Below are 23,923 nucleotides of genomic sequence, written 5' to 3'. Positions count from 1 at the left end.
TTTCCATGCCACAGTGCATACTGGGGAAGTCCTGGATGAAATTTGTTGATGTAGCATGAAATCTTATGTGCATAATGGTTTCAAAATCACTAAGAATGACAAATTGTACTGTACTGTAGTATCACATTATTGGTGGGGAAAAAACTTTAGATGAGTAAGCAATGAATTTATAACTCACATTATGAACATTACCATCAGATACTAACCATGACCATCATACTAAATTATCAGCTTCTTTTTGCCATAACAAACATGATTTTAACATGCATAGTTAATGCAGCAAAAAGAAAAAGTCTTTAAAGTCAATGGTCAAGAGTCCAACTAAAACAAACACTGATCACCATAATTGTGACTAAATGAAACAAAACATCAACATCTTAGCCTAATAAGTAAATTGTGTTTTCTACAATATTTTCAGAAACAGAGTTTTATGATTTCTCTATCATTTACATGGAAAATATTTCGTAAAATATAGAAAATATAGAAAATATAGGTTTTTTTAAACAATGAGAGAACATTATAACATGACATTGTCATAACATCTGAAAACTATAGAATGTATAATTTCTCTATTGTTCAAACAACCAAGAAACGTTCTTAAAATATAAAAAACTGGACACTATGTGTTTTTGGGAACTGCCAAGAAATTTTCTTAAAACTTTTCTGTTAGCTGGGATGCTGAACCAGTGGTGGTTTTAAAGGCCAGGAGCAGAGCTTTAAATTTAATGAGAGCGACAATAGGAAGCCAGTGTAACCTGACAAATAGAGGAGTGTGTGTCCTCTCCTCGCTCTCTTCAGTCATTGCATTAAAGGTAATAATTTGCTGATTAACTAATTAATTAATTTCTAAAATAAAATATAAATAAAGGAAATTTCAATAAGTTAAACTTATGTTGCGTAACCTGTCTGTTCAATAGAAACAAGTCAAGACTTTATAGTTTATAGGGCGGTTTCATGCCTTAGGGTTAGGTCCCAGACTATAATGCATCTTTGAGCTGACATATCTTTGCATTTTTTTGAGGTATGTTTGTCAAAACTACTTAAATGGCCTAAAATAACTAAGGCCTAGTCCTTGATTAATCTAAACCCTGTCTGTAACTGCCCCTATGTCTACAACTAGAAGTAAGATTTAGTCTCAGATATTTGCTACGCTTAGATGGTGAAACTGCTGTTAATTCTATGTCTAGACAAGTCTTACGACCAGGTGTACATCTAGCTTATGCAAAGCACCCCTACAGTATACAGTCTTCTACAGAGGCTTTCAATATAGAAACTTAATTTACCCTCCTAATGTAAGATGTTTTTATTATTGTGTTCCATTCAGATGAGAAGAGTCATTCAGGTTCTGAGGGAGAAATAATGTTCTCAACATCACAAGAAAGGCATTTAGAGAGACATGAGAGAAAACACAGAGAACAGAAGCTCTTCACCTGCAGGAGATGCAAGATCAGCTTTCCTACCTTACAAGAACAGAGACGTCATTCAGAAGAGCACAGAGAGAGGAATCAGTTTCACTGTCACCAGTGTGGAAGAGATTTTGACTTCTTATCACAGCTGAATGTTCACATGAGGACACACAGTGGTGAAAAGCCTTTCCACTGCACTGAATGTGACAAATATTTTAGCACCAAACAAAATCTTGATGCTCATCAGAGAATTCACGCAGGAGTAAAACCATACAAGTGTCCTCACTGTGATAAAGGTTTCTGTAAGAAATCTTATTTGATCATCCATGAGAGAATTCACACTGAAGAGAACCCATTCAAATGCTCTCAGTGTGAGAAAATGTTTGCTAATTCAAAGACCTTAATAGCCCATGAGAGAGTTCATACTGGAGAGAAACCTCATCACTGTGGTGTTTGTGGGAAGAGTTTTAATCAACGTGATTATTTAGTGAGACACCAGAGAACTCATACAGGTGAAAAACCTTACAAATGCTCTCAGTGTGATAAAACGTTTGCTCAGTCAGGTCACTTAAAAATCCATGAGATAGTTCATTCTGGAGAGAAACCTTGCGTCTGTAGTGTTTGTGGGAAGAGTTTCAGTCGACCACACAGTTTAGTGACACACCAGAGAATTCATACAGGTGAAAAACCTTACAAATGCTCTCAGTGTGAGAAGACGTTTACTCATTTCGGTTCCCTAAAAGCCCATCAGAGAATTCACACTGGAGAGAAACCTCATCACTGTAATGTTTGTGGGAAGAGTTTTAGTCAACATTACAGTTTAGTGACACATCAGAGAACTCATACAGGTGAAAAACCTTATAAATGTTCTCTGTGTGAGAAGGCGTTTGCTCAGTCAGGTCAATTAAAAGTCCATCAGAGAGTTCACATTGGAGAGAAACCTTAACACTGCTCGATCTGTGGAGAGATATTCGCTTTATTAGAAAGTTTTTAGACTCATCAGAAGAAACATACTGATACTGAAGAGTGGTGTAAGACCAACATCAGGGATCTTGCGGTGACAGAATTTTTTAATTGACTCAACATCTGAAATCTTTCTCAAGGGTTCACATCTACCTCCAAGTAGGCTTGTTGCGATAGTCGGTGAAACGATGATTACCAGTGCTTCAGCCTCTCACCGGTTGAATCACTTGCCCACCGCGACACCGTCTTTCACCGTTGTTTTGATATTTTCTTGTAATTAAATCATTTAGTTTCATTAGAGAGCAAACACTAAGAACTGAATGTGTCTGCTGCATGCTGAAATCGCGTCATCACAGAGCAACGGCTGCGGTTGTCAGATTTCATTTATTCCTGTCAGACTGCGGCGAGCTGACTGACCAGACGATCATGGCAGAAGCCGCCTGCTTACTCGTTTTTGTTATAATATACATATATGATGTTAAATATAAGCGAGATCGTTTTGTTCTTGTGTTTTTTTTCATTAAGGATAATATTAAACCTATCATTCAAGCAGCGCTTTATGGAGGAATAGCCTGGCGGGTTTCTGTCAGAAGTACCTGCGCACATTGACTCAAGCACTTAAACCAGCTGTTGCACTTGCAATTGCATGCAAATTTATACGCGATTTAACGCAGCGTACGCAAGCGCTGGATTTAAACAACAGTTACATCTAATTCAGAAGTGAAAGTAAAATGCGCACGTCTGTATGTGCATTTATAAGCCCCTCCCACCCGGTGAAACCGGTATCACCGGGTTTGTCACGTGCTGATTAACCGGTGGGAAAATTCTGTCACCGCAACAACCCTACCTCCAAGACAACAACCCCATTGTGTGGAGACAGAAGAGTCACCTAAACAAGATTACTTGCATCTGTTCTACTTCTTCACCCCATCATCATCCTCTCAGCTTAGAGCATCTGAAAGCTGACCTGTAAACAGCTGACCATGAAGTGTGTATGAAATGTTACATTCTGCATGCACAAAGACTCTGAATCAGAGTCATGTTTGATATCATTTGAAATGTCTCAGTGCGATTGGTACAATGGTCTCACTCCCATGACTACAGAATTCAAAAGTGTTATTTAAAAAGTGTGACAGTAAATTAGGCAAACTTCACTCAACGTTGAGAGACACCTCCCTTTTGCCAGGTCAGCTTTTATATGTAAAGCATGTTGAGTGCTGCAGAAAAGCTCTATATAAATGTAACAAATTATTATTTTAAATTACATACAGTAAAATACATAATCAATAAACCGGCTCTGAGGAAACTGCATTTACAGGGATTTAGAGATTTGTCAAGTTTCTCACAGGCAATAGCATCACCACCTATAGTACATATTTGGTCAAAAACAGTTTTATCTCCTCTCTTATACCACAGGCCTGTTGAATGCTTTATTAATTTTTTTTTGTGGTAACCTTGGTATAGGAGAAATAATTGACTCCTTTTGAATTATTTGAAAATAATGCACACCTGTTTCACGTCGTGCTGCATTACCACCTTGGGTGTGCATTATTTTCTAATAATTTAACGGCCCGTCGTCAATTACACCTTACCTGTCTGCAGAACTTTTAAATCTAACATGAGCTTTTATTTTCGCTGTTTCTCTGGCAACTGCTTGAAACAAGCACAGACTTCTGGGGACACCAAAGACTTATACATCTTAAGAAAATCTCCCCTTCAAAACTACATATTATTAAAGGAGTCATATTATGAGATTGTTTTGAGATGTAAAATAAGATTTTGGTGTCCCCAGAGTGAAGTTTTATCTCAAAATACACATAATTTATTATAAGTTAAAAATGCATTTTTGGGTGAGATGATAAAAGACCCGGATTCGCCATTGGGAGGACCGGGAGAATTCCAGATGGACCGGTCTGTGTTTTTTTTGCCATGAAGGCCAGTGATGTCATGCCACTGGGTTGAATTTTGCTGTAGGCTGTCAGCAGTCACCCCTTTATGCCCAAGTTGATTGTGTCCAGAGTTCTGACCACTTATTAGAAGAATTCTTGCATTATAGTCTGGTCCATTACCATCTAAAACGCAATGAACCGCAGGACCTGCTTCTTTCTTCTTTTCAAAGTGCTCGCCTGTAAACACAAGTTTTGTTTCAAAGGTGTCTGTATTTAAAGGTGCTCTAAGCGAATTGAAGCGTTTTAGACTATAAAACATTTTTTGTTACATACCGGAAACATCTCCTCACTATCTGCTTGCTGCCTGTCCGCTGATCAAACTGTAAAAAAACGCGATCTCTGTAGACAGCCCAGGCTTCACAAACGGCAATATCAACAAATGGCCAAACCTAGCATCACAAAACTAAACAAAGTATTCCAGCCAATAAACGACAAGAAGGATTTGGGGGTGGGGGTTGGGCGCGTTCATGAAAGCATGGAAGGGAGGGGGAGGGGAGGAGTTAGCTACGCTCTGTCTGTTTGAAAACAGTTCAAACATCAACAGGAAGTGACGTCGCACATTATTCGCTTAGAGCGCCTTTAAGTGCGATTGCTGCACATTAAGATTTTAAATAACCTAAACATGAGCGTGACTTGAAACAAACGGCCTCTATAAGGAATATTAACTACAAATTGTAGATCATATCTATGTAACAATGAATTGTCATTATCGTCTATTGCAAGAGTAACAAAAAGTCAATTTGATGCCAAGGTCATCCATGAATATAATGTTTTCTTAAAGGGGCCAGAGAATGAAAAACCATTTTTACCTTGTCTTTGTTGAATAATGGTAGTCTACCCGCATTCACGAACATACAAAAAGTGCTAAACATGCTAAACATCTCAGTCTCATAGAAATTCCTCTTTTAGAAATGCCAGCCAGAAAACGGCCCAATCTGAAAACTGATGCTTGTGACATCACAGGCATCTCACTGCCCCTCCACTTTAAAATAATTGACTACATTTTTTGAGTGGCAGCAAAGTCAGCCAATCAGTAATGAGATTGCAAATTAAGCCAGTAGGGGGAGCCAAATAGGTGCAAAACCACTTGTTTAAAATCCCCCACCCTAATAGAGCTATCTGAGAGAGGTTTTAAGGAAGCTTCTAAGGCATTACAGACCCAAACAAAAATATTTTTGTCTACATGTCACATCACAGAACAAGGATAAATACCCCGTTCAATCATTCTATGTCACCTTTAAGTAAAGCAACATTTTGAAAGTCTATTGCAATGCATTACTGGCTGGACTCCCAGGCTGCACATCAAAACCACTACAGATGATTCAGAATGCAGCGACAAAATAAGCCAAAGATGGTGCACGTCTCTCCTGTCTTTGTGAAGTTACACTGGCTTCCTATAGCAGCTTGCATTAAATTTAAAGCTCTGCTCCTGGCCTTTAAAACCACAACTAGGTTAGAGCCCACTTACCTTCACTTACTTATACAGACTTACATACCCTCTCAATCCCTACGCTTTGCCATCTCAAAAAAGGGACAAAATCACTTTCACAAACCCTCTCTGGTTCTGTTCCTCATCTGTGGAATGATCTGCTCACTCTGTAGCTGTCTTAAAGAATCAGCTAAAAAATATCTCCTCCCCCAATACCTCACGCAGGCGGAGGTTAGTCAAAAATTCTTATATTAAAGTCATTCAACCGGGAAGTAGAGGGGCTGTAGTCCAACTGGCCGTTCACTGTAGCCTTTGAAAGGCGATTTCTGTTAAAGAAAATGGTCTAAGGTAGGAGGTGTCTTCCAACATTATGTGAGGTTTACTTATGTTATTGTTACAAATTAACCTTGAATTATGTTGTCGTCTCTGTGTGCCTAATATATCACATGCGTTGAAACTTTCATAAGAGACCAAACAAGACCAGTTTTAGATAGTTTGTGCATGTAAAAGTTTATATACATTTTGTTCTAAGAGCTGAGGAGAGGGGGACGAGAAAGTGCAGTAGGATGTGACTCTTCTGTCCCCACATCATGTTTTTTTTTTTCTCTTAAAGACGGGATGCCAACTTCTACACTGCTACCCTGTATCTGCATTACCAATACTTTTAGATAAAAATTGCACTGATAACAGTGCTATTCATCTGTTGTTGATATGCAAATTTGGTATGATTGTTATTATAAGTACTAGCGAAGATAACATCTTTGGTTATACAAGCTAAATGTCAGAACAGTAGAAACTCATATTTTCGATATTTATGTATTCTTTATTAATAACAAATGCAAAAGACAAATGGAAAATTAATATCAATGACAACAAGAATAACTTCAGAGAAAGAAAACACACACACACACACACACACACACACACACACACACAACAAACTAAATACACGGGATAACAAATAATGGGAAAATATTTCTACAACAGACTTTACAAAAGTTAAGCCTTTTTTGCTTTGTTCTTTAGATTCTCAAATGTGTCAGGATAACTCAAAAATAACCAAGTAAAAATGTTTTGACAATCGATGTGTATATGAATCTCTTAGTTTACCTGACACTTTAAGATTACTTTAACATACTTTACCATTACAAAGACGTAATATGTTACCAGCGTGATTAGCCTGCTGTTCGAATCGTAAAAATAGCACAATGTAAGCTCTGCTAGTACAGGCTATAACATATCTTAATGATTATACAGAGACGACACATAAAACTTGTAACCTTTCTCGAGTTTGCACATCTGGACAATTCTTCACCAATCACAGGTTGTAAATTTGTATAAATTCAGCAAACAACCGAGTACATTTTAGCGATTCTGCCGTCAATCCGCTTTAAATATCCCGTACCGGAAACTGAATAGCAGCCTTGAGTCAAACGCGGAAGTTAAGCGTGCATAGAGTCCATTGCTTCTATTGTTTACCTCACTTGTAAGTCGCTTTGGACAAAAGTATTTGCTAAATTACTAAATGTAAATATTTGTTCTTTTTTAAAAGTAGTCCTATCTTACTTTATTTGGCAATATACAGTACATAATCCTTATCTTCATTTTTTAGTACTTAGATCTTTATTTTTCAATCTGTTTCCCATGTATACTTGACAAATCTTGCTTGTATTTTGTATATCAGGGGTCTCCAAAATTTTTCAACCCAACAGGTAATCTCAAGACCCGCCATATTTAAAAATTTTAAATATAGCGGAAAACATTTGTTCCCATTAAGTAATTTTTTAATAATTTTAAATGTGGTAGGGATGCACAATTATGGCAAAAATTTAGGTCTAAGGCAGGGGTGATGAACCCTGGGTCCTGGAGGGCCACTGTCCTGCAGAGTTTAGTTCCAACGCTAATCAAACACACCTGATAAATCTAATCAAAGTCTTCAGGATTACTTGGAAATGAAATGCAGGTGTGTTTGAATAGGGTTGGAACTAAACTCTGCAGGACAGTGACCCTCCAGGACCCATGGTTCCCCACCCCTGGTCTAAGGCATGAAACTCCAGGGCTGAAAATCAGTCCAACTGCAGCCCTGTTGATCACCATAATGTTGGTTTGTTGAAATTGAAACTCAGTTGTGCTGTCAATTCAATTATTTTTTTCTTTTTCTCTGCACTAAATGGAAATGTCGTGGTTGGATAGTGCAGATTAAGGGGCAGTATTATTGTAATTGGCCTTGCTACCTATGTCACAAAACAGGCAAAATCTAAATTACCTAATTTTCCCACAAACCGGTAGAGAATGGTTTACCAAAACTAAGTTACTGGGTGGTTCTTTTTTCACATTTTCTTGATTGATAGAAGCACTGGGGACCCGATTATAGCAGTTAAACATGGAAAAAGTTAGATTTTCACACCATGACCTTAATGATGTGTGTCTTCTCATAGTATACTGAACATAAAAATAAAAGTTGAGGCCCCTTGTGTCATCATATACAAAATAATGAGTAGCAGAAACGGTTTTATTTAGCAGTTTTTAATCTTAAATGACAGCAAAGTAACTTGTCCATCCAGACGAAAAAACCCTTGCTCTCCTCAGTTGCACTGGACTGATTTTAGCAATGCAGCAATTTTTTATTATAAAAACAACTAAAGACGCTGATCTGAAATGAAAATCTAAGTACAAAACTCTTTGGTGTAAAACTAAATCTGAAAATGAAGCGTACAGTACATTTAATCACAAATACAATAGTAGCTTGTAAAAAATACTTGTTTCTGAAGCAAGTTGTTCATCTTGAACTTTAAAAGCGAACATTAGAAGAAAGTTTAATTCAAATACACCGACTTTATCTGTAACCGGTCCTACATCTCTTGAGATCTGGGAGTGAGGTTACACTTTCACATCTCTGTTACAAAGCCTACCGTTTAATATTTGCAGCCTTTAAATAGTATTACTCACATGCTTTCAGGTCTCAGATCATTTAAACATTATTACCCCTAATGTGTTAGGGAATCATCTCATATTTTTGCATTTGAGAGATCAAATTCAAATTATTATCTATAGGTAATACTGACACTTTTTCATGGCCGTCTCAGATATGCTGTGTGCAATAAAACACTGCCTTTGATCAAATACTTTTAATATTTTAAATAAAGTACCTCTCACCTCTGTTTCCCATATAAAGAGGTAAAATCTCCTTTAACAGCTTGAAGACATAAAGTGGCACACAGGTGCAAAATACATGAACATTATTAATACATTAACATTTCAATAAAGAGATTTTATAAAAAAAAATGATCTCTCTAATCAAGTCGATTGTAAATGAAAATATATTTTCCCGTGAGAAAATGAAAGCTGCCTTTTGTACACAGTCTGAAATAGCTTTACTTGTTACGGCACAACAAAGATCAGCTAAACTCTCTTTAAAGCCTATCAGAGGAAGACGAATATATTTCATATATAATAATTTGACATGTTTCAGCTGTTCCTATAAGACTGGATAGGACAGGATGCGACACATACCATATGATTGGCTGACATCTACAGACAGATATCAATCATGTTCTCCACTAACAGACACAAAAGGAAAACAACCCCTTCAGATATCTTATTGGTAAGATGTAAGGTTGACGTGGCTTTGTGAAAATGCTTTTATGCATCCTTACAAGTCAGACACATCAGGATTGGACAATGGCTTTATAACTTTAACTCTCCTGTGTTCTGATCACTCCGTAGAGGTTGCTGTAAAAGTCAAAGGACAAATTTAGAAACCGATATCTGCTCTAGAAATGTACTATACGAAAAAAATCTTTATTGCTATAAATCTACACACAAACAAGCAAATTTACCTGACTGTTACTCGACTGGTTGGAGCTGAATTCTGAATATTTCTTCTCCTTACGTGACCACATCTGATTAATCAGCTTGCAATATTCCTCTCTTACCTAAAGGGGGCAACATAACAAACAGAGTTGACAAAACTACAGACTGGTCCCAAGCTGACTCTGGGGCGCAAGATTATAGACGTTGCATTGGACGCACAGTCGTTGGCGCGGTTAGGCGTCTAGTCGGAACTTAACTTCCGGTCTCTGTTTAATGGTCTGATTAGTGGCTAAATTGAAATCTGGAACAAATACCTCGTCAAAAATAAAAAAAAATTTGGTTTCCTAAAGAATGGAGAGACGGCGATCATGAATCACCACTATGTGAAGGGAGGTTTGGCAGCCGGTTTGTAGTTGACATTGTATACATACATTATAGTACAGATTTTACACAGCAACGTTAGCTCAAGTGTTGTTTTATATATGCTTTAGCTATAAAATATAAACTAAGGTTATACTTGTTGTTTATTTTGCTTGCTATCAGAAATAAACTACTCTAAAAGGACTTTGTTGGTATTGATTCTTAGCGGAGTTTACGGGAAGTTACATGTGTTCCACGAAAGCCGTTTGTTTATGTTGTTACTGCTGAAAACATCTATACAGGAGGGGTAAAGAACAAAAATGCTGATTAAACATTGCTTACAAACATTCCTCAAAATATTTACTGTCGTGTTCATCAGAACAAAGAAATTTATACAGGTTTGTAACATTTTCATTTTTAGGCGAGATGTATAAAAAAATTACTAAAACCCTAAACTAAGCTAAGCTCATATTTTGATGGTTTAATCTAAACTAGGGTGACCACACGTGCCATTCTTCCCGGACGCGTCCTGGCCAGGATTTCAGGTGCGTCTTCCGGAAGTCGTATTTGTTGAGCAAGCTAATCAAGGTCCTCATGATCACTAGAAAATCACAGGTGGGTAAGTTTGATTAGGGTTGGACCTTAAAGGGCGATTTATAGTCGTGCGTAGGTCCTACGGCGTAGCAGCGACGGCATAGGTTCCGCGTCGGTTTTCATTTATACTTGTGTGTCGCCGTCCGCGTCGACGTGCAAACACACGCAAAACCGCTGGTTGGCAGTAATCACGCGTGTAACCACAGTAGCAGCAGAAGTCGTCACAGAAGAAGAAGCTAAGCAAGTTAACCCACAAACGAAGACGAAATAGCAACTTGTTGTGTATAATTTGAGAAGACCAGCAATGATGGAAGTAAATAAACAGCGACTTATGTTGCAGTTTGAGTTAAATCACTCCTCAACTTGGCTCATCTTTGTTTTCACCGTCTCAAACGGAAATACCTATGACGCAGTTTTTTTACCTGACGGGAGGGGTTCTGGTGGACCAATCACAGAGCTTGCGGTCCGCATAGAGCCGACGCGCTGTTAGAAATTTTGTGAGGTGTGCGTCAGGCTACGCAGAGGACCTACGCACGACTATAAATCGCCCCTAACTCTGTAGTGCTCCAGCCCTCCAGGATTTGGGAACCCTGCAGTATTGTATGTGTGAAGCATTTGTAGTTGTGCATGTTTCTTTGTGTTTCATTACCACTTTGGATAGAAGGCAGTGCATGATGAAGATAAGCGCCCCCTGCAAGCTGTTGAGGATGGTGAAGAGGTACAACAGAACCAGAGTTCCTTTCTCCTGGAAAAGGAAACAGCCAAAAATCCACATTCCTCCGAGAATGCACAACTGAGCAACTGCGGTCACGGTAAACCCCCTAAAATTGACCAGGAAAAAGAATTAGAACTAGAATTAATCTCTCTTGAACAAAAATGAACACTCACATCCACACAGCACCTGATCTTGCGTAGATTGGAGAGATCGGGGTTGATGCTGGAAAACTTTCCGGCCAGTTTCCAGACGGTGACGATGAAGAAAAAGCTATTGAGGATGATGATTATGCAGACAGGCGCAAAAAAACTCCAAATGAAGTCTTTATCGAGAGATAGCCAACAGCTGGAACACACAAATGGGACAATGTAGTTAACAGCTACAACTTGACTCAAATAAAAAGCCAGGATTAAACACTCACTGTCGATCAGTGCCGTATCCCTTTGGATAAGCGATGGCAGAGATGATGACGATAAGGAGAGGGACTCCGTATCCCACCATGTACATGTAAAGATGCTTGATGGTGGTCTTAAACACAACGACAACCATTCGGTACAGCTGCACCCCCTCCAGCAACATCCAGCAGAACGCCGCCAAGAAGAAGAAATGCAGCATCCCAGCGACAAAAGAACAAGCACCCTGAAGCCCATACAGAGAGGGATAAATTATTGCTTAAAAGGGATTTTTTTCATGTTTAAGTGATATAATTGGGTCCCCATTGCTGCTATTAACCTAGAAAACGTGAAAAAGAACAATCCAGTAACTTTGTTTTGGTAAACCATTTTCTGTATACATGTGAAACATTTGGTAATTCAGATTTTGCCTGTTTTGTTACGTAGGTAGTCCAATTACAATAATTATTCCCCTTATTCTGCACTATCCAACCACGGCACTGCCATTTAGTGCAGAGATAGAGGGAAAATAATTGACAGCACAATTGAATTTCAACAAACCACCATTGTGGTGAACAGTGTTTGCATTTTAATAATCTCATTTGCATTTTAAAGGACACACCCAAGAACGGCACATTTTTGCTCAGGCCTACAAAGTGGCAATTTTAAAGGTATAGCGGAAGATTTTCACAAATTTTTGAAAAGAACCGCCCCTTTACTTTTTTGAAACCTCTGACATTTAAAAAAAACACGGTAATAATGCGAGCTTCAATGAATGTCTGAAACCGTAGCTCACCATACATATACACCTAGAAGTGCGCATGTGCAGAAAGCGAACGAGCACGTACAACTGCCTTACGTAAACATATCCTCAGAATGATTGACAACTGGGATGACCAATAGTTTTGATGATCCACCCAGAAATACCTTCTGCTATACCTTTACATGTCACATTAAATTATCTGTGGGGTATTTTGAGCTAAAACAGCACTCTGGGGACTTATTTGTTTTCTTTAAAATGAATATACAGAAAACCCAAGAAGTGCTTTGGGATTTAAGGGCAACCTTATTATGAGTGCTGGAGATCCCGCAGAGGAAGACGAGGTCTGCGATGAAGAGACAAATGCTCAGATGGAGGTGGATGCTGTTCCGGGTTCCTTGTATTGGACGACAGAACAAGAAGGTCAGGATACACAGAAGCAGACACACCAGAGACAGAATTAAACCCACACGAGTGATCAACACCAACTCAAATGTGTCCTGGAAGAAAAACCAAAGAGGTGCAGGATGAATATTCATGTCAAAATCTTCAAGACATTTTGAGTCATCGTGTTTACTGTACCTTCACAGGGTAGAGAGCCATGAGCACAGCGAAGCTGCTCAGATGAGTACTGGAACATGCTGTATGAGTGATGTTAGACCACTCCCTCTCACAGCCCCGCCCAGACCACGCCCCCTCTGCCTCATCCCAGTAGACACATGAGTAGTTCATGCTTTTAGACTCCTTTTCTGAAGGAGGTCTTTTCTGAAGAAAAAAGATGAGAAGAATTTAACATCTGTTGGTGTAGGTCACTCCACTGAGATGGGAATTGATGTGTTTGCCATCTTTACCTGCACATGTTTAAAGATGAGAGTAACAGGCTTGGGCAGATGTTTTGTTTTAGGATTACTGACGACTGCCGTCACCACATTAGAGCTGAGTTGATATGTGATGTTTCCCTGCTCGCTGTCGCCCTCCTCCTGTAATGTGCTGCTGATCTTGTTGAAAGAATCACCGGATGAATCTAGATCTTTATAACTGACCAGTGCCACAAACGTAAAACCTAGGGTCAAGGGTTACAAGTGTTTGTGTGTTTATTATTTTATAAAAGTATATTTACGTATTGGTTTATTTGCATTCGTACCTGGGTATGAATCCCCTACGACTGTTTCCCAGCTTGTGTTAAAGAGGGCGGAGTCTGTGCTCAGAATGACACTCCCTGTGGGAGGAGTGTGACCCCGCCTTACTGCAACCTCGGCATCTGTGCATATGATAATATAGGTTAATAAAAAATACATATTCATAGGCTGTACAATTTATGCCATAAACGACTGCATTATAATCAAGGATCTAAAGAAGAAGAATTACTTAAATGAAAGCTTTTTTTAATTATACAGTCAATAATTTGTCATTGTAATGAAATGAAAATGATCTGATATTCCTGTGGAATTTAAATGCGTTTGCATTTGTGTCCAGGAGTCTTACTGGTCTTGTCGGTCTCCATCTTGGTCACTGGCCCTTTAAGCTGCGGTCCTATCAAACGCATGCTGTTCTCCACAACGTCTAAAAAACGACTTAATAATATGCTATCAGCAAGCGTGTCTTCTGATAGGATTTCATTGGTGGAGGTGAAGAGGTTCTGTAGGGTACGTCAAACACAAATGTGCATTACATTACTATTTTGGGTTGATGTGGAGCTACTGAATCATGAACTGTGTGTGTATGTTTACCTCCAGTAACACCTCGCCTGTGCGTTTATCTCCATCTGGATCAGTCAGAGACTCACAACTGCTCTTCAACAGGGACAGCAAACCCTTCAGCTAGAGGAAACGGATCAGTCAAGATTAGTGGTCGTCTTTACGTTTGTTGAAGTCAAAAACTGGGTGAGTTCAAAACTCTAAAGGGTGGAAATATCACACCTCACCTAAATAGTGACACTGGATACAGAGAAAACACTCAGCGCTGTTTTTTAATCGGCAAGTGTATTTAAATCTGCTACACAATTGTGCAACTCCATGTAGAGTTTACTCATCAAAAGTTTTGATCTTCAAAGGTTATGGGCATAAGGCTGATCACTAGAGAGCAGAGAATCCTGCCTGTTTTTCCAAGGTTTTGATAACATATTTTATTTACTCTGCGTTTTTATCATTCAACACATTTTCTGCAGTGTGACAAATTCAGAACAGTTTTTAAAGTACATTTTTAGCATGGAATGTTTCAATCTTAAGTAATATTGAAATAATTACTTCATAAAAATGATATGTTAAATATTTAGATTGTATATATAATATTAAAAGTATATAATCTATTTACTGACCCCAGATCTTCCCTTGTTAAGTGTTACCACTGTATACATGTTACCTTTATAGGAGTGTCGTGCAGACCAGGGTCACTGTTAAACGGCTCACAGGTAATCTCTGTGCACAACAAAAACCTTAAATCAATGCAAGTTACAATGCAACAACAATGGTTAATGTTGATATCTACATATTCATTTTCACATTTTAAATTGTGTAGACATGTAACATTAGCTGTTAGATAAAACTTCATATATAGGCTAAATACAGCAGTGCATTTAAAGTGCATGCAGAAACTTTCGTACTTACTTAAGCATTTTGACTGGTTGTTGCCATAGTTGCTGTAACCATTGGAACAATTGCAGTTGTAGCTGCCCGGACTATTCATGCATGTGGCATTTGGGCCACAGGCATCTGGATATTTTATACACTCATCAATGTCTTTGGGAAATAGAGAGAGATATATTGTTATCAGATTTTAAGGTTAGATTTAGGCCAAGTGCATACTACACAGTTTCTAGTTTCCTGTTACATTGGTGCACACTTTAATAATCATGCTGGCAACACCAAGATCATTGGTGCGGCTACATTATCTTTTCTCAGATTTAAGCCATGCTAAATCTTCATCTTGGAGTGACTTGGCTGATGGTTAGTTTTGATGGCCTAGTCAGCAACCCTACAAATCAAAACAGATTAACCCCTTAGGTGGCGCAAATACCCTTTGGGTGGGGGGGTGAAAATGTGATATATATATATATAAATACATATAACTCTGGCTTTTTTTGTCTAGAAGCCTAATCTTGGTCGTGTTTTAAAGAAGACACTTTGGGGGTTTTCACAGAAAACAGGTGAAAATATTAAATAAATAAATTATTATAGCAATTTACATTTATTTTAATAAATAAAAATAATTCCAAAACATATTAATTTTATAAATAAAATTATAAAAATGTAAATGTTTCACAAAATTAATAATGCAAGTTAAAATCACAAAAAAATTAGGTTTTTGTCACACTTTTAGTGGTTTTACTAACAACGGCCACTACGTGTCAACGGTTTGCAGCATACTCTTGTAACAAATTATTCAATTACTGTCACTGCATTATTATTTCTGCAAAAAGGTTTTGAAATATGAAAACTACATTCTTAGAGCTTTCCAACAATATATAGTTTGTCAACATTTTTGAAGATTTATAATAGTTAATCATAATTAATATACATTCCTATGGGGGGGGGGTCGTGCAACAAAAAACTGTCACTACATTATTTCTATCAACAGATGACTTTGAAATATGAAAACTACATTCTGAGAGAGCTTTCCAGTGATATATGGTTTGTCATGATTTTTTAGGTTTGAGTAGGGTTGTAGTGTTATAAATATATAAAAACAAATTAGGCCTACCTGTGGCCCCGTGACATTTTAGAAACTGACTCTCACTACGTCATAATTCTCCCAAAATGGCAATGAAATATGAAACTACACACCTAGAGCTTTCCAACAATATATAGTTTGTCAAGATTGTTTAGGTTTAGAACAGGGTATTAGTGCTATACATATGCAAAAACAAATTGAGTCCAACTGTGGCAGTGTGACATTTTAGAAACTGACTCTCACTACATCATTATTTTCCCAAAATATTGATGCAATATGAAAACTACACTCTTAGAGCTTTCCAATGATATATAGTTTGTCAAGATTTTTTAGGTTTAGAATAGGGTATGAGTGTTACAAATATATAACAACAACGTGGGCCCACCTGTATACCCGTGGCATTTTAGAAAATGGTTCTCACTATGTCATTCCTTTACCGAAATTGTGATAATAAAGGAAATCTACACTCTTGCAGCTTTGAAATGATATATAGTTTGTCATGATTGGATAAGAATTCACATGCAAAACACTGAAGTAAACGTAGGCGTCCCGCTGGCGGGACAGTGACATTTCGCAGGACATAAATGTTTTGAGGCACACTCTCTTTATAATTGAATCAATTACTCTCTCTACATATTTACATAATTTTTTTTATAAAACACTGTTGAAATATTAATTCTAGAGGCTTAGACCTTTCCAACAATATATAGTTTGTTGTGATATAGATAAAATTTATTTGGAAAATATTAAAGTAAACTTAGGTGTCCCGCTCACGGGATAGCGCCACTTAAGGAGCTTTTAACAGGGTTAAGACCAAAACCTAGCAAACCAGTTTAAACTAGTTTAAGCTTCTTTCTTTAACCAGGGTGGGTTTCTGCATTGAAACATTGCAACCAATACATTTCCTCTGGTTTTAGGGTTAATGGAAGTCACATCAGGTCACATGATGTTTTACAGCCGGACATGACAGAAGACAGCACACGTAGCTCATGAGTTACGATCAGCATTCAGATTTTATTAGTAGCAGCAGGAGAGCGGCCCTCACCTTTACAGGGGCCGCTGGGCTCCACATCTTTACTGAACCCTGATGAACAGCTGCAGTGGAAACTACCAGGTGTGTTAATACAACTGCTGTGAGCTCCACACACGTTTGACAAACACTCATCCACATCTGCAGCACATAGACACACAGACACAAGGGTTTCATTTAGACACAAGCAAATGTTGATGTCCCCACAAGACAAATTTAGTGAGGACAGAAAGGTTTTTGACATGTGTGAGTATAGACAAGAGAGACAAAGGCAATGACTGTTAAATGTAATGACTCTGCATCATCTGTATTAAAGAGGAAAAAATCACTTAATGTTTAAAGTGAATATGGGTTTAAGTGAAATGAGGGTGAAAAAACAAATGTATCTTAAAAGATAATGACGAATGCATCATCAGCACAGGTGATATTTAAAAAAAATTGAAAATATACAGTGGAGCGGAACTAGGAGCAGTTTCTCCTTTGGTGCAAACATGGAGCGAGGAGAGAGCTGGGAGAGGAGGAAATTGTAAACCTGGAGCGGAGTGATTATAAAATGCTTTAATTTCATGGGTGGCTTGATTGTAAATAATAAATAATATAAATACATTTATAAATTTTGAAGATGAATATTAGCCACATATCTAAGTACAATTTCGTCTGCATTATCTGTGTCCCCTTCAAAATATTCTCTTGAGAAATGTTTATGTTTATTGTCCCCCCAATTGTTAGATGAAATTCACACCGAGGGTTGTCATAAACAAAATGAGTATCGTCCACTCCAGTAACCGATGAGAGACGGATGAGGTGAACTCCGCTGCATTTCACTCTCATTGGTTGTCGCTCCCTAAAGTAGCTCATCGTTTGCATAAAGTTAAACTTTTCTCAATTCTGACATTCAAGTGGACATGCCCATGCCCTAGACAATGGTCACTGTCGCTTGTTTCATCCAACCTTCCATTGAAATGAATGAGATTGTGTCGCTCTGCTGCTAGTCGCTGCTAGTCTGAAGGCGGCTTGAATTTACCGTGTTTGTTTTGTTACTAAGTTATCTCAAACGACATCATGTTTGTCCTGTGGTGGCTACCGTAGCTTCTCTATGCGTTTTGAAAGGGAGGGGTGATCTGTGGACTGAGCCTCGGTTGCAATTCGCAATCTCACCCCTAGATGCCGCTAAAATCTCCACACATAGTACCTTTAATAATCCTTTAATTGTTGCAGTTCTGTTTGTTTGATACTGGCAGTACAGAAATGAGACATTTCATCATTAATGCCTTAAAAAGTGTGTTAGATAGATAAAATGATTATCTTTGTGTCACATTATACATTATGTTAAATTTAAGATTATAAGGAAGAACAATAAAAACATTCACCTTCACAACTCGCGTCTCCTCTTGTCTCGCGATAACCAGATGGACACACACACTTGTAAGAACCGATGGAGTTTTTACACACCAAATTATTATTGCATGTTGAATTTTTCTTACATTCATTTATATCTGGCAGAAAAACAACAGTTTAGTACAGTTATTTATAGTATTGTCTTTATTTCTGAGGGCTTTACTGATTGATTTTTTATCATTTATAGACAGTCTGTATATATGTGTATTTGTATCTATTGCATAACATTTATATATTTCAACATTTTTTATGTTTACTGGTGTCTCTGTGTAATAACATCTTTATGCCTGAATGCTTTAATAAAACCATCATACCGATACACTGTCCTGTTTCCCCTGTGAAATTTTTTGTTTCTGATTTGAAGCCTTCATTACAGTTGCAATAATAACTTCCAATTGTGTTTGTACAGTTAGAGTTATTGCCACATGGATTTGGTATCTCTTTACACTCATCTGTATCTGAGAGAGAGAGAGAGAGAGAGAGAGAGAGAGAGAGAGAGAGAGAGAGAGAGAGAGAGAGAGAGAGAGAGAGAGAGAGAGACACATTAACACCATTACCTGTGTGTTTATATGATCGACTATAAAAGCACATGAGATGTTCCTTACCAACACATTGTTTTATATCTAATTGAAAACCTTTCTCACATTCATGAGATCCACTGCAGAGCAAGATGAAACCTGGTAAAGACACAAAAATATAGCTATAAAACATACATTTTCTGTGTACATGTCTATATATTTAAACATCTTGCAGATTTTCTTGTTAACACATGACACACTTATCTCTACATGAACAAGAAACCACAAACACACTTTGCACACAGATGCGTTGTGCTGTGTCCTGTGTACGTGCACAGATATGTGTTTATATCTAGGTGTGCTGACCTGCACACTAAACATTTCCCTCTCAGAACATTTTGTTCACCTTTAGGTGGTTTCACACCATAAGTCTTTTTTGCAATCTCTCGTTTCTCAAACACTGAGCAACAGATTCAAACAGCAACACTCTCATGTGCAAACAAGTGATGCATTTTTAAATGTGCTAGAAGCAATGTTAGCTGTGAAAGATTGGGAAAATATATACACCCAGCAGTGTTCATTTAACTCTGGGGATTTCGTTGTGTAGCATATTAGTGCATATTCCAGCAAGCAATAGATGTCATTTTCATATTACTTTTTCTAGTGGTAAACGACTAGAAACACATGAAAAAAGCTAAAAATACAGTAATTTCTATGCATTTAGTTATGCTTAAAATGGTACTGTAATAAATCTAAACCTGCTGTCTTTGTGAGTGAGGGACTAAATGCACCTTAATCTAATGTTTAAAGGTGACATAGAATGATTGAACGGGGTATTTATCCTTGTTCTGTGATGTGACATGTAGACAAAACGTTTTTGTTTGGGTCTGTAATGCCTTAGAAGCTTCCTAAAAACCTCTCTCAGAAAGCTCTATTAGGGTGGGGGATTTTAAACAAGTGGTTTTGCACCTATTTGGCTCCCCCTACTGGCTTAACTTGCAATCTCATTACTGATTGGCTGACTTTGCTGCCACTCAAAAAATGTAGCCAATTATTTTAAAGTGGAGGGGCAGTGAGATGCCTGTGATGTCATAAGCATCAGTTTTTCAGATTGGGCCGTATTCTGGCTGACATTTCTAAAAGAGGATTTTCTATGAGACTGAGATGTTAAGCATGTCTAGCACTTTTTGTATGTTTGTGAATGCGGGTAGACTACCATTATTCAACAAAGACAAGGTAAAAATGGTTTTTCATTCTCTGTCCCCTTTAAAGTGTTTCTGATAAGAACATTTGATAGTGAGATCCACACATGGCAAAACCAAGCACGTCCGATGAGCAGCGATAAAGTCACTGTGAGATGAAGACGATAACAGCGAGAACCATACAGAAAGACTGTGAAGGTCTAGAAAACTGGAGTCAGATCTTAACATCTGCTTTAAATGAATGGCATCAGGAAGCATCTTGATACAAATCTGTAATAAATTATGACACCAGGCATCATGATATTTAACTCAATTCCTTGTATTGCTTCATTTGTAAGTTTGCTTTGGAGAAAAGTCTCTGTGAAGTTGACTGAATTTTCAGAGTTTATGAACAAAATATGAGTGCTGTTGCCTTTAATTGTTGACTTGGCAAAAATAATTTTCAATGGTTTTGATATAATGTAGACTGATAAAGTCTAGACACAGTCAATGTATGTTAAAGGCAGGGAATCTGATTTGATCCAGAAACATTTTTAGTTGTGCTGGTTAAAAGTCTCCTCACATCCTGATAGCAATCACTGTGTTAAGTTGTTTAAATGTATTTGTAGAAATTTATGTCATCTGTGAAAGGCGTAGGACCAAAAAAAAATTCAAACAAATATAGATCTCTGTCCGAACGGACGTTGCCTTGCTTGTCTCTCATCCGTGAGCATAATTTGAATGCCACTGCGCAGCTTGTTCACGCAGACAGCATACGTCATCGGTAACAGAGAACGGCAAACTTTCTGCTGAATTGACAACCTGCACAGGAGCCACAAAATGAAAGACATCTTTTAAAACAACAACAGCAAAAACTGCCTGGATCAGCAAAGAACAAAAACCCAAATGAACATCGGTAACTTTATTGCTTTACCACGAGATGCAAACAGCTACAGGAGGCAAAGGGTCGTTGCACTGTTTATTTTGGTAAGGTAGGTACGCGATATGTTTGTATTGAGATGGATTCAGATATTCTACTTTGATGAAACATTGTGTTGCTTATGAAATTTGTGTTCGTTTACGGATTAGCTCAACGATATAGTTACTACGTCTACACAACCGAAAGTGTGCTTAAACTAATTCTGATGTAAACCAGTTGTTTATGTTGGTTATTTTGGTAATGTTATTCACTTTGTACTGCAAAGTTTTCTCACTGGTGAATGAGACATTAGATATGACCTTCTGATCTGTGCGTGTTCATGTGTTTTGAAAGAGGCGTGGCTTTGGATGGCGATTTGACTTGAGGGTGGGATCGTGATTTCATTGCTAGTCGGTTACCGTTAGAATTTTTCAAAATTAGATACCCTACCATTAATGGGACTTTTAACTGTTTTATTTATATTGATAATTCATAAATGTTACATATATGACATGTTTTATTGATAAGCACCACATAAACCTAAAGCTGTCAAAAGTGCATCATGTGTGAAACCACAACAATGTTAGTCACAAGTTGCAAAGCATGGTGGAAACATTAACACCAGAGAGGAAGTTTATCACATCAATGTGTGATTTATGTGTTTTTTTTTAACGTTACTCGGTGAATCGGTGTCAGAATTGGATTTCATGGGGCGACAGTGGTTCAGTGGTTTATGTTAGTTCCCTAAAAATCGGAAGGTTAGTGGTTCAATCCCCAGCTCCACCGGACCAAGTGTCGAGTTGTCCTTGAGCAAGACACCTAACCCCAGCTGCTCCCGACAAGCTGGATGGCGCCTTGCATGGCAAACACTGCCGTCGGTGTATGAATGAGTGAGTGAATGGGTGAATATGAGGCAAATTGTAAATCACTTTGGATGGCCATGGGTCTACGAAAGTGCTTTATAAATGCATTCCATTTACCATTTCAGAAAACTGAACTAAAATTCGCATTGATCAGCAGAGGCTTGTGTGTCACACGACAAGTTTGCTTAAGTTTTGATCACATGATGGAGTGCCACTTTCACAGTGTTGCTTTGATGGAGATAGTACGTCACATTAACAAGATAATTTAAACAGCATGTCTAATGCGACTGCTTTGGTTTAACAGGGATTAAAAAAGGAGAACTTGAATTTTTTTAATTGTAGGGTTGCAGTGTTCACACACTGCCAACACACATTTATGTCAAAAGACCTTGTAAAAATGGATTTTGCATAATAAGTGAACTTAATTTTTTTTTTATTAAATTAAAAACGGTTTAAAAATCAGATTGAAATAAAGCAGGATAAGGCAATACCGGCCCTTTATAATTTACATGCATGTAATGGTAAATTGTAACATATATAGGTTTTGAATGATGCTGTATTATCTGATACTTCAAAAAAATGTGCTAATTTAGTGATTACAGCACAAAACTCGAATTTGAATTGCCCCCACTCCATGCACAAGATGACGTGTAAGAAGCCCAAAATAAATGATGAGTGTGGCCACAATTTAACAAAACAGAAATACATAATACATTAATATTGTATATGTTATTGCTAAATGAATATAAACACGCAGATCACTATTATGACAAAATTGCACCAAATAAACTCACAACTATTCTCATAAATCCTCATGTAAACTATAAGGTAAATGCGTAAAGAGGAAATTTTAAAGTGTAAATGCTCTCAGTCTCCATTGACAGGTGTGGCACAGAGCTCATTTTTGGACACTATAGGCCGAATCCCCCGCACACATGTGTAATGTTTTGTTTTTCTTATCAGTCTCATCTTACTGTCTGTCTGTCTAGGATGTGTTATGTATAGATAAGAGATTGCTCATGATACTGTCATGTCTGTCTGCCTTCATGGTGATTTTGAACAGAGCAGAAATCCTCCAGCTGAAAGAATCAAGTCTTTGTCTAACACACACACACACACACAGTGAGTTTTGTTGTTTGTATCCATGACACATATATGTCACCAGATTCAACACAAAATATGTGAGAAATATATCCACACACATATGAACATGAATAACAGTAAAACTATCTACTCACCCAACAGAAGAAGTGTTTGTTTTAGGTCCATATTATGTAACTGATTTCAATGTGTATTTTTTAAAGTATCTGCTGTGAAAGTGAAATTGCCGGAGTGAATCAGTATTCCCGTAAGATGTTACAAATTCCCCTCAATCTCTTTCTTACTCATGCGCTCAATGTTTCAAAGATCTTTTCTAGAATTGGTTTGTCCTTGTAAACATTCACTTCTAAATGAATCCAGTCGGCTCCTCGTCTTTTCTGTCCTCTTTTCAGTCCTTCTGTTTTCAGATGTTTCCATTCAGTTTTCCAGAAGATTTCAAACGAATCTTCTCTTCTCGTCTTTCACTTTGGTTACTGCTCAGTGTTTATCTTAATCCACACAGCCTGAAAGTTTCCAACGCTTTATTTTCTTTTTCCATTCGTCTTGTCTGTTATATTCCTCCTCCTTTCTCATGTGTGCCGCGCTACTGGGTGACGAGTAGCTATTCATGGCCGCCACTCCCCCAGAGAGAGAGAGAGAGAGAGAGAGAGAGAGAGAGAGAGAGAGAGAGAGAGAGAGAGAGAGAGAGAGAGAGAGAGAGAGAGAGAGAGAGAGGAGAGAGAGGGAGAGAGAGGGAGAGAGAGGGAGAGGGAGAGGGAGAGCTGAGCTGTCATGTCCTGTGTCAGTAATATAATATATATTCCAACCACAGGGTCTCTTGCTCGGTTTGTAGCGTTTCCCTCTTTTTTTAAACCACCAGGTCC

General features: G+C 37.9%; 1 protein-coding gene and 1 pseudogene across 2 annotated transcripts; one reads left to right on the top strand and one right to left on the bottom strand.

Annotated features, from left to right (window-relative positions):
• Positions 1–8,104, top strand: part of LOC135752339 (uncharacterized) — a 29,960-nt pseudogene extending 21,856 nt beyond the window's left edge.
• Positions 8,105–8,257: 153 nt separating this feature from the next.
• On the bottom strand, positions 8,258–23,686 carry adgre5b.1 (adhesion G protein-coupled receptor E5b, duplicate 1). Of its 2 annotated transcripts, XM_065269582.2 has the most exons (18): positions 23,198–23,686; positions 19,084–19,155; positions 18,793–18,936; positions 18,451–18,576; positions 17,096–17,221; positions 14,988–15,119; positions 14,743–14,798; positions 14,112–14,201; positions 13,867–14,020; positions 13,526–13,642; positions 13,233–13,444; positions 12,964–13,146; positions 12,687–12,881; positions 11,651–11,868; positions 11,416–11,574; positions 11,164–11,335; positions 9,587–9,682; positions 8,258–9,479 (listed from the first exon to the last, which is right to left on the bottom strand). In XM_065269582.2, exons 1-18 carry the CDS (start codon positions 23,226–23,228, stop codon positions 9,435–9,437), a joined length of 2,328 nt encoding a protein of 775 aa, XP_065125654.1. In that variant the 5' UTR covers positions 23,229–23,686; the 3' UTR covers positions 8,258–9,434. The 2 variants fall into 2 exon arrangements, with proteins under 2 accessions (XP_065125654.1, XP_065125655.1); XM_065269583.2 differs by lacking the exon at positions 17,096–17,221 and having other exon boundaries at positions 23,198–23,685.
• Between the last annotated feature and the right edge of the window lie 237 nt (positions 23,687–23,923).

This window comes from Paramisgurnus dabryanus, chromosome 4 (genome assembly GCF_030506205.2).
Source record: "Paramisgurnus dabryanus chromosome 4, PD_genome_1.1, whole genome shotgun sequence".
Taxonomy (NCBI): domain Eukaryota; kingdom Metazoa; phylum Chordata; class Actinopteri; order Cypriniformes; family Cobitidae; genus Paramisgurnus; species Paramisgurnus dabryanus.
Note: the sequence above shows the minus strand (reverse complement) of the source record. Positions and strands in the feature narration are given on the sequence as shown.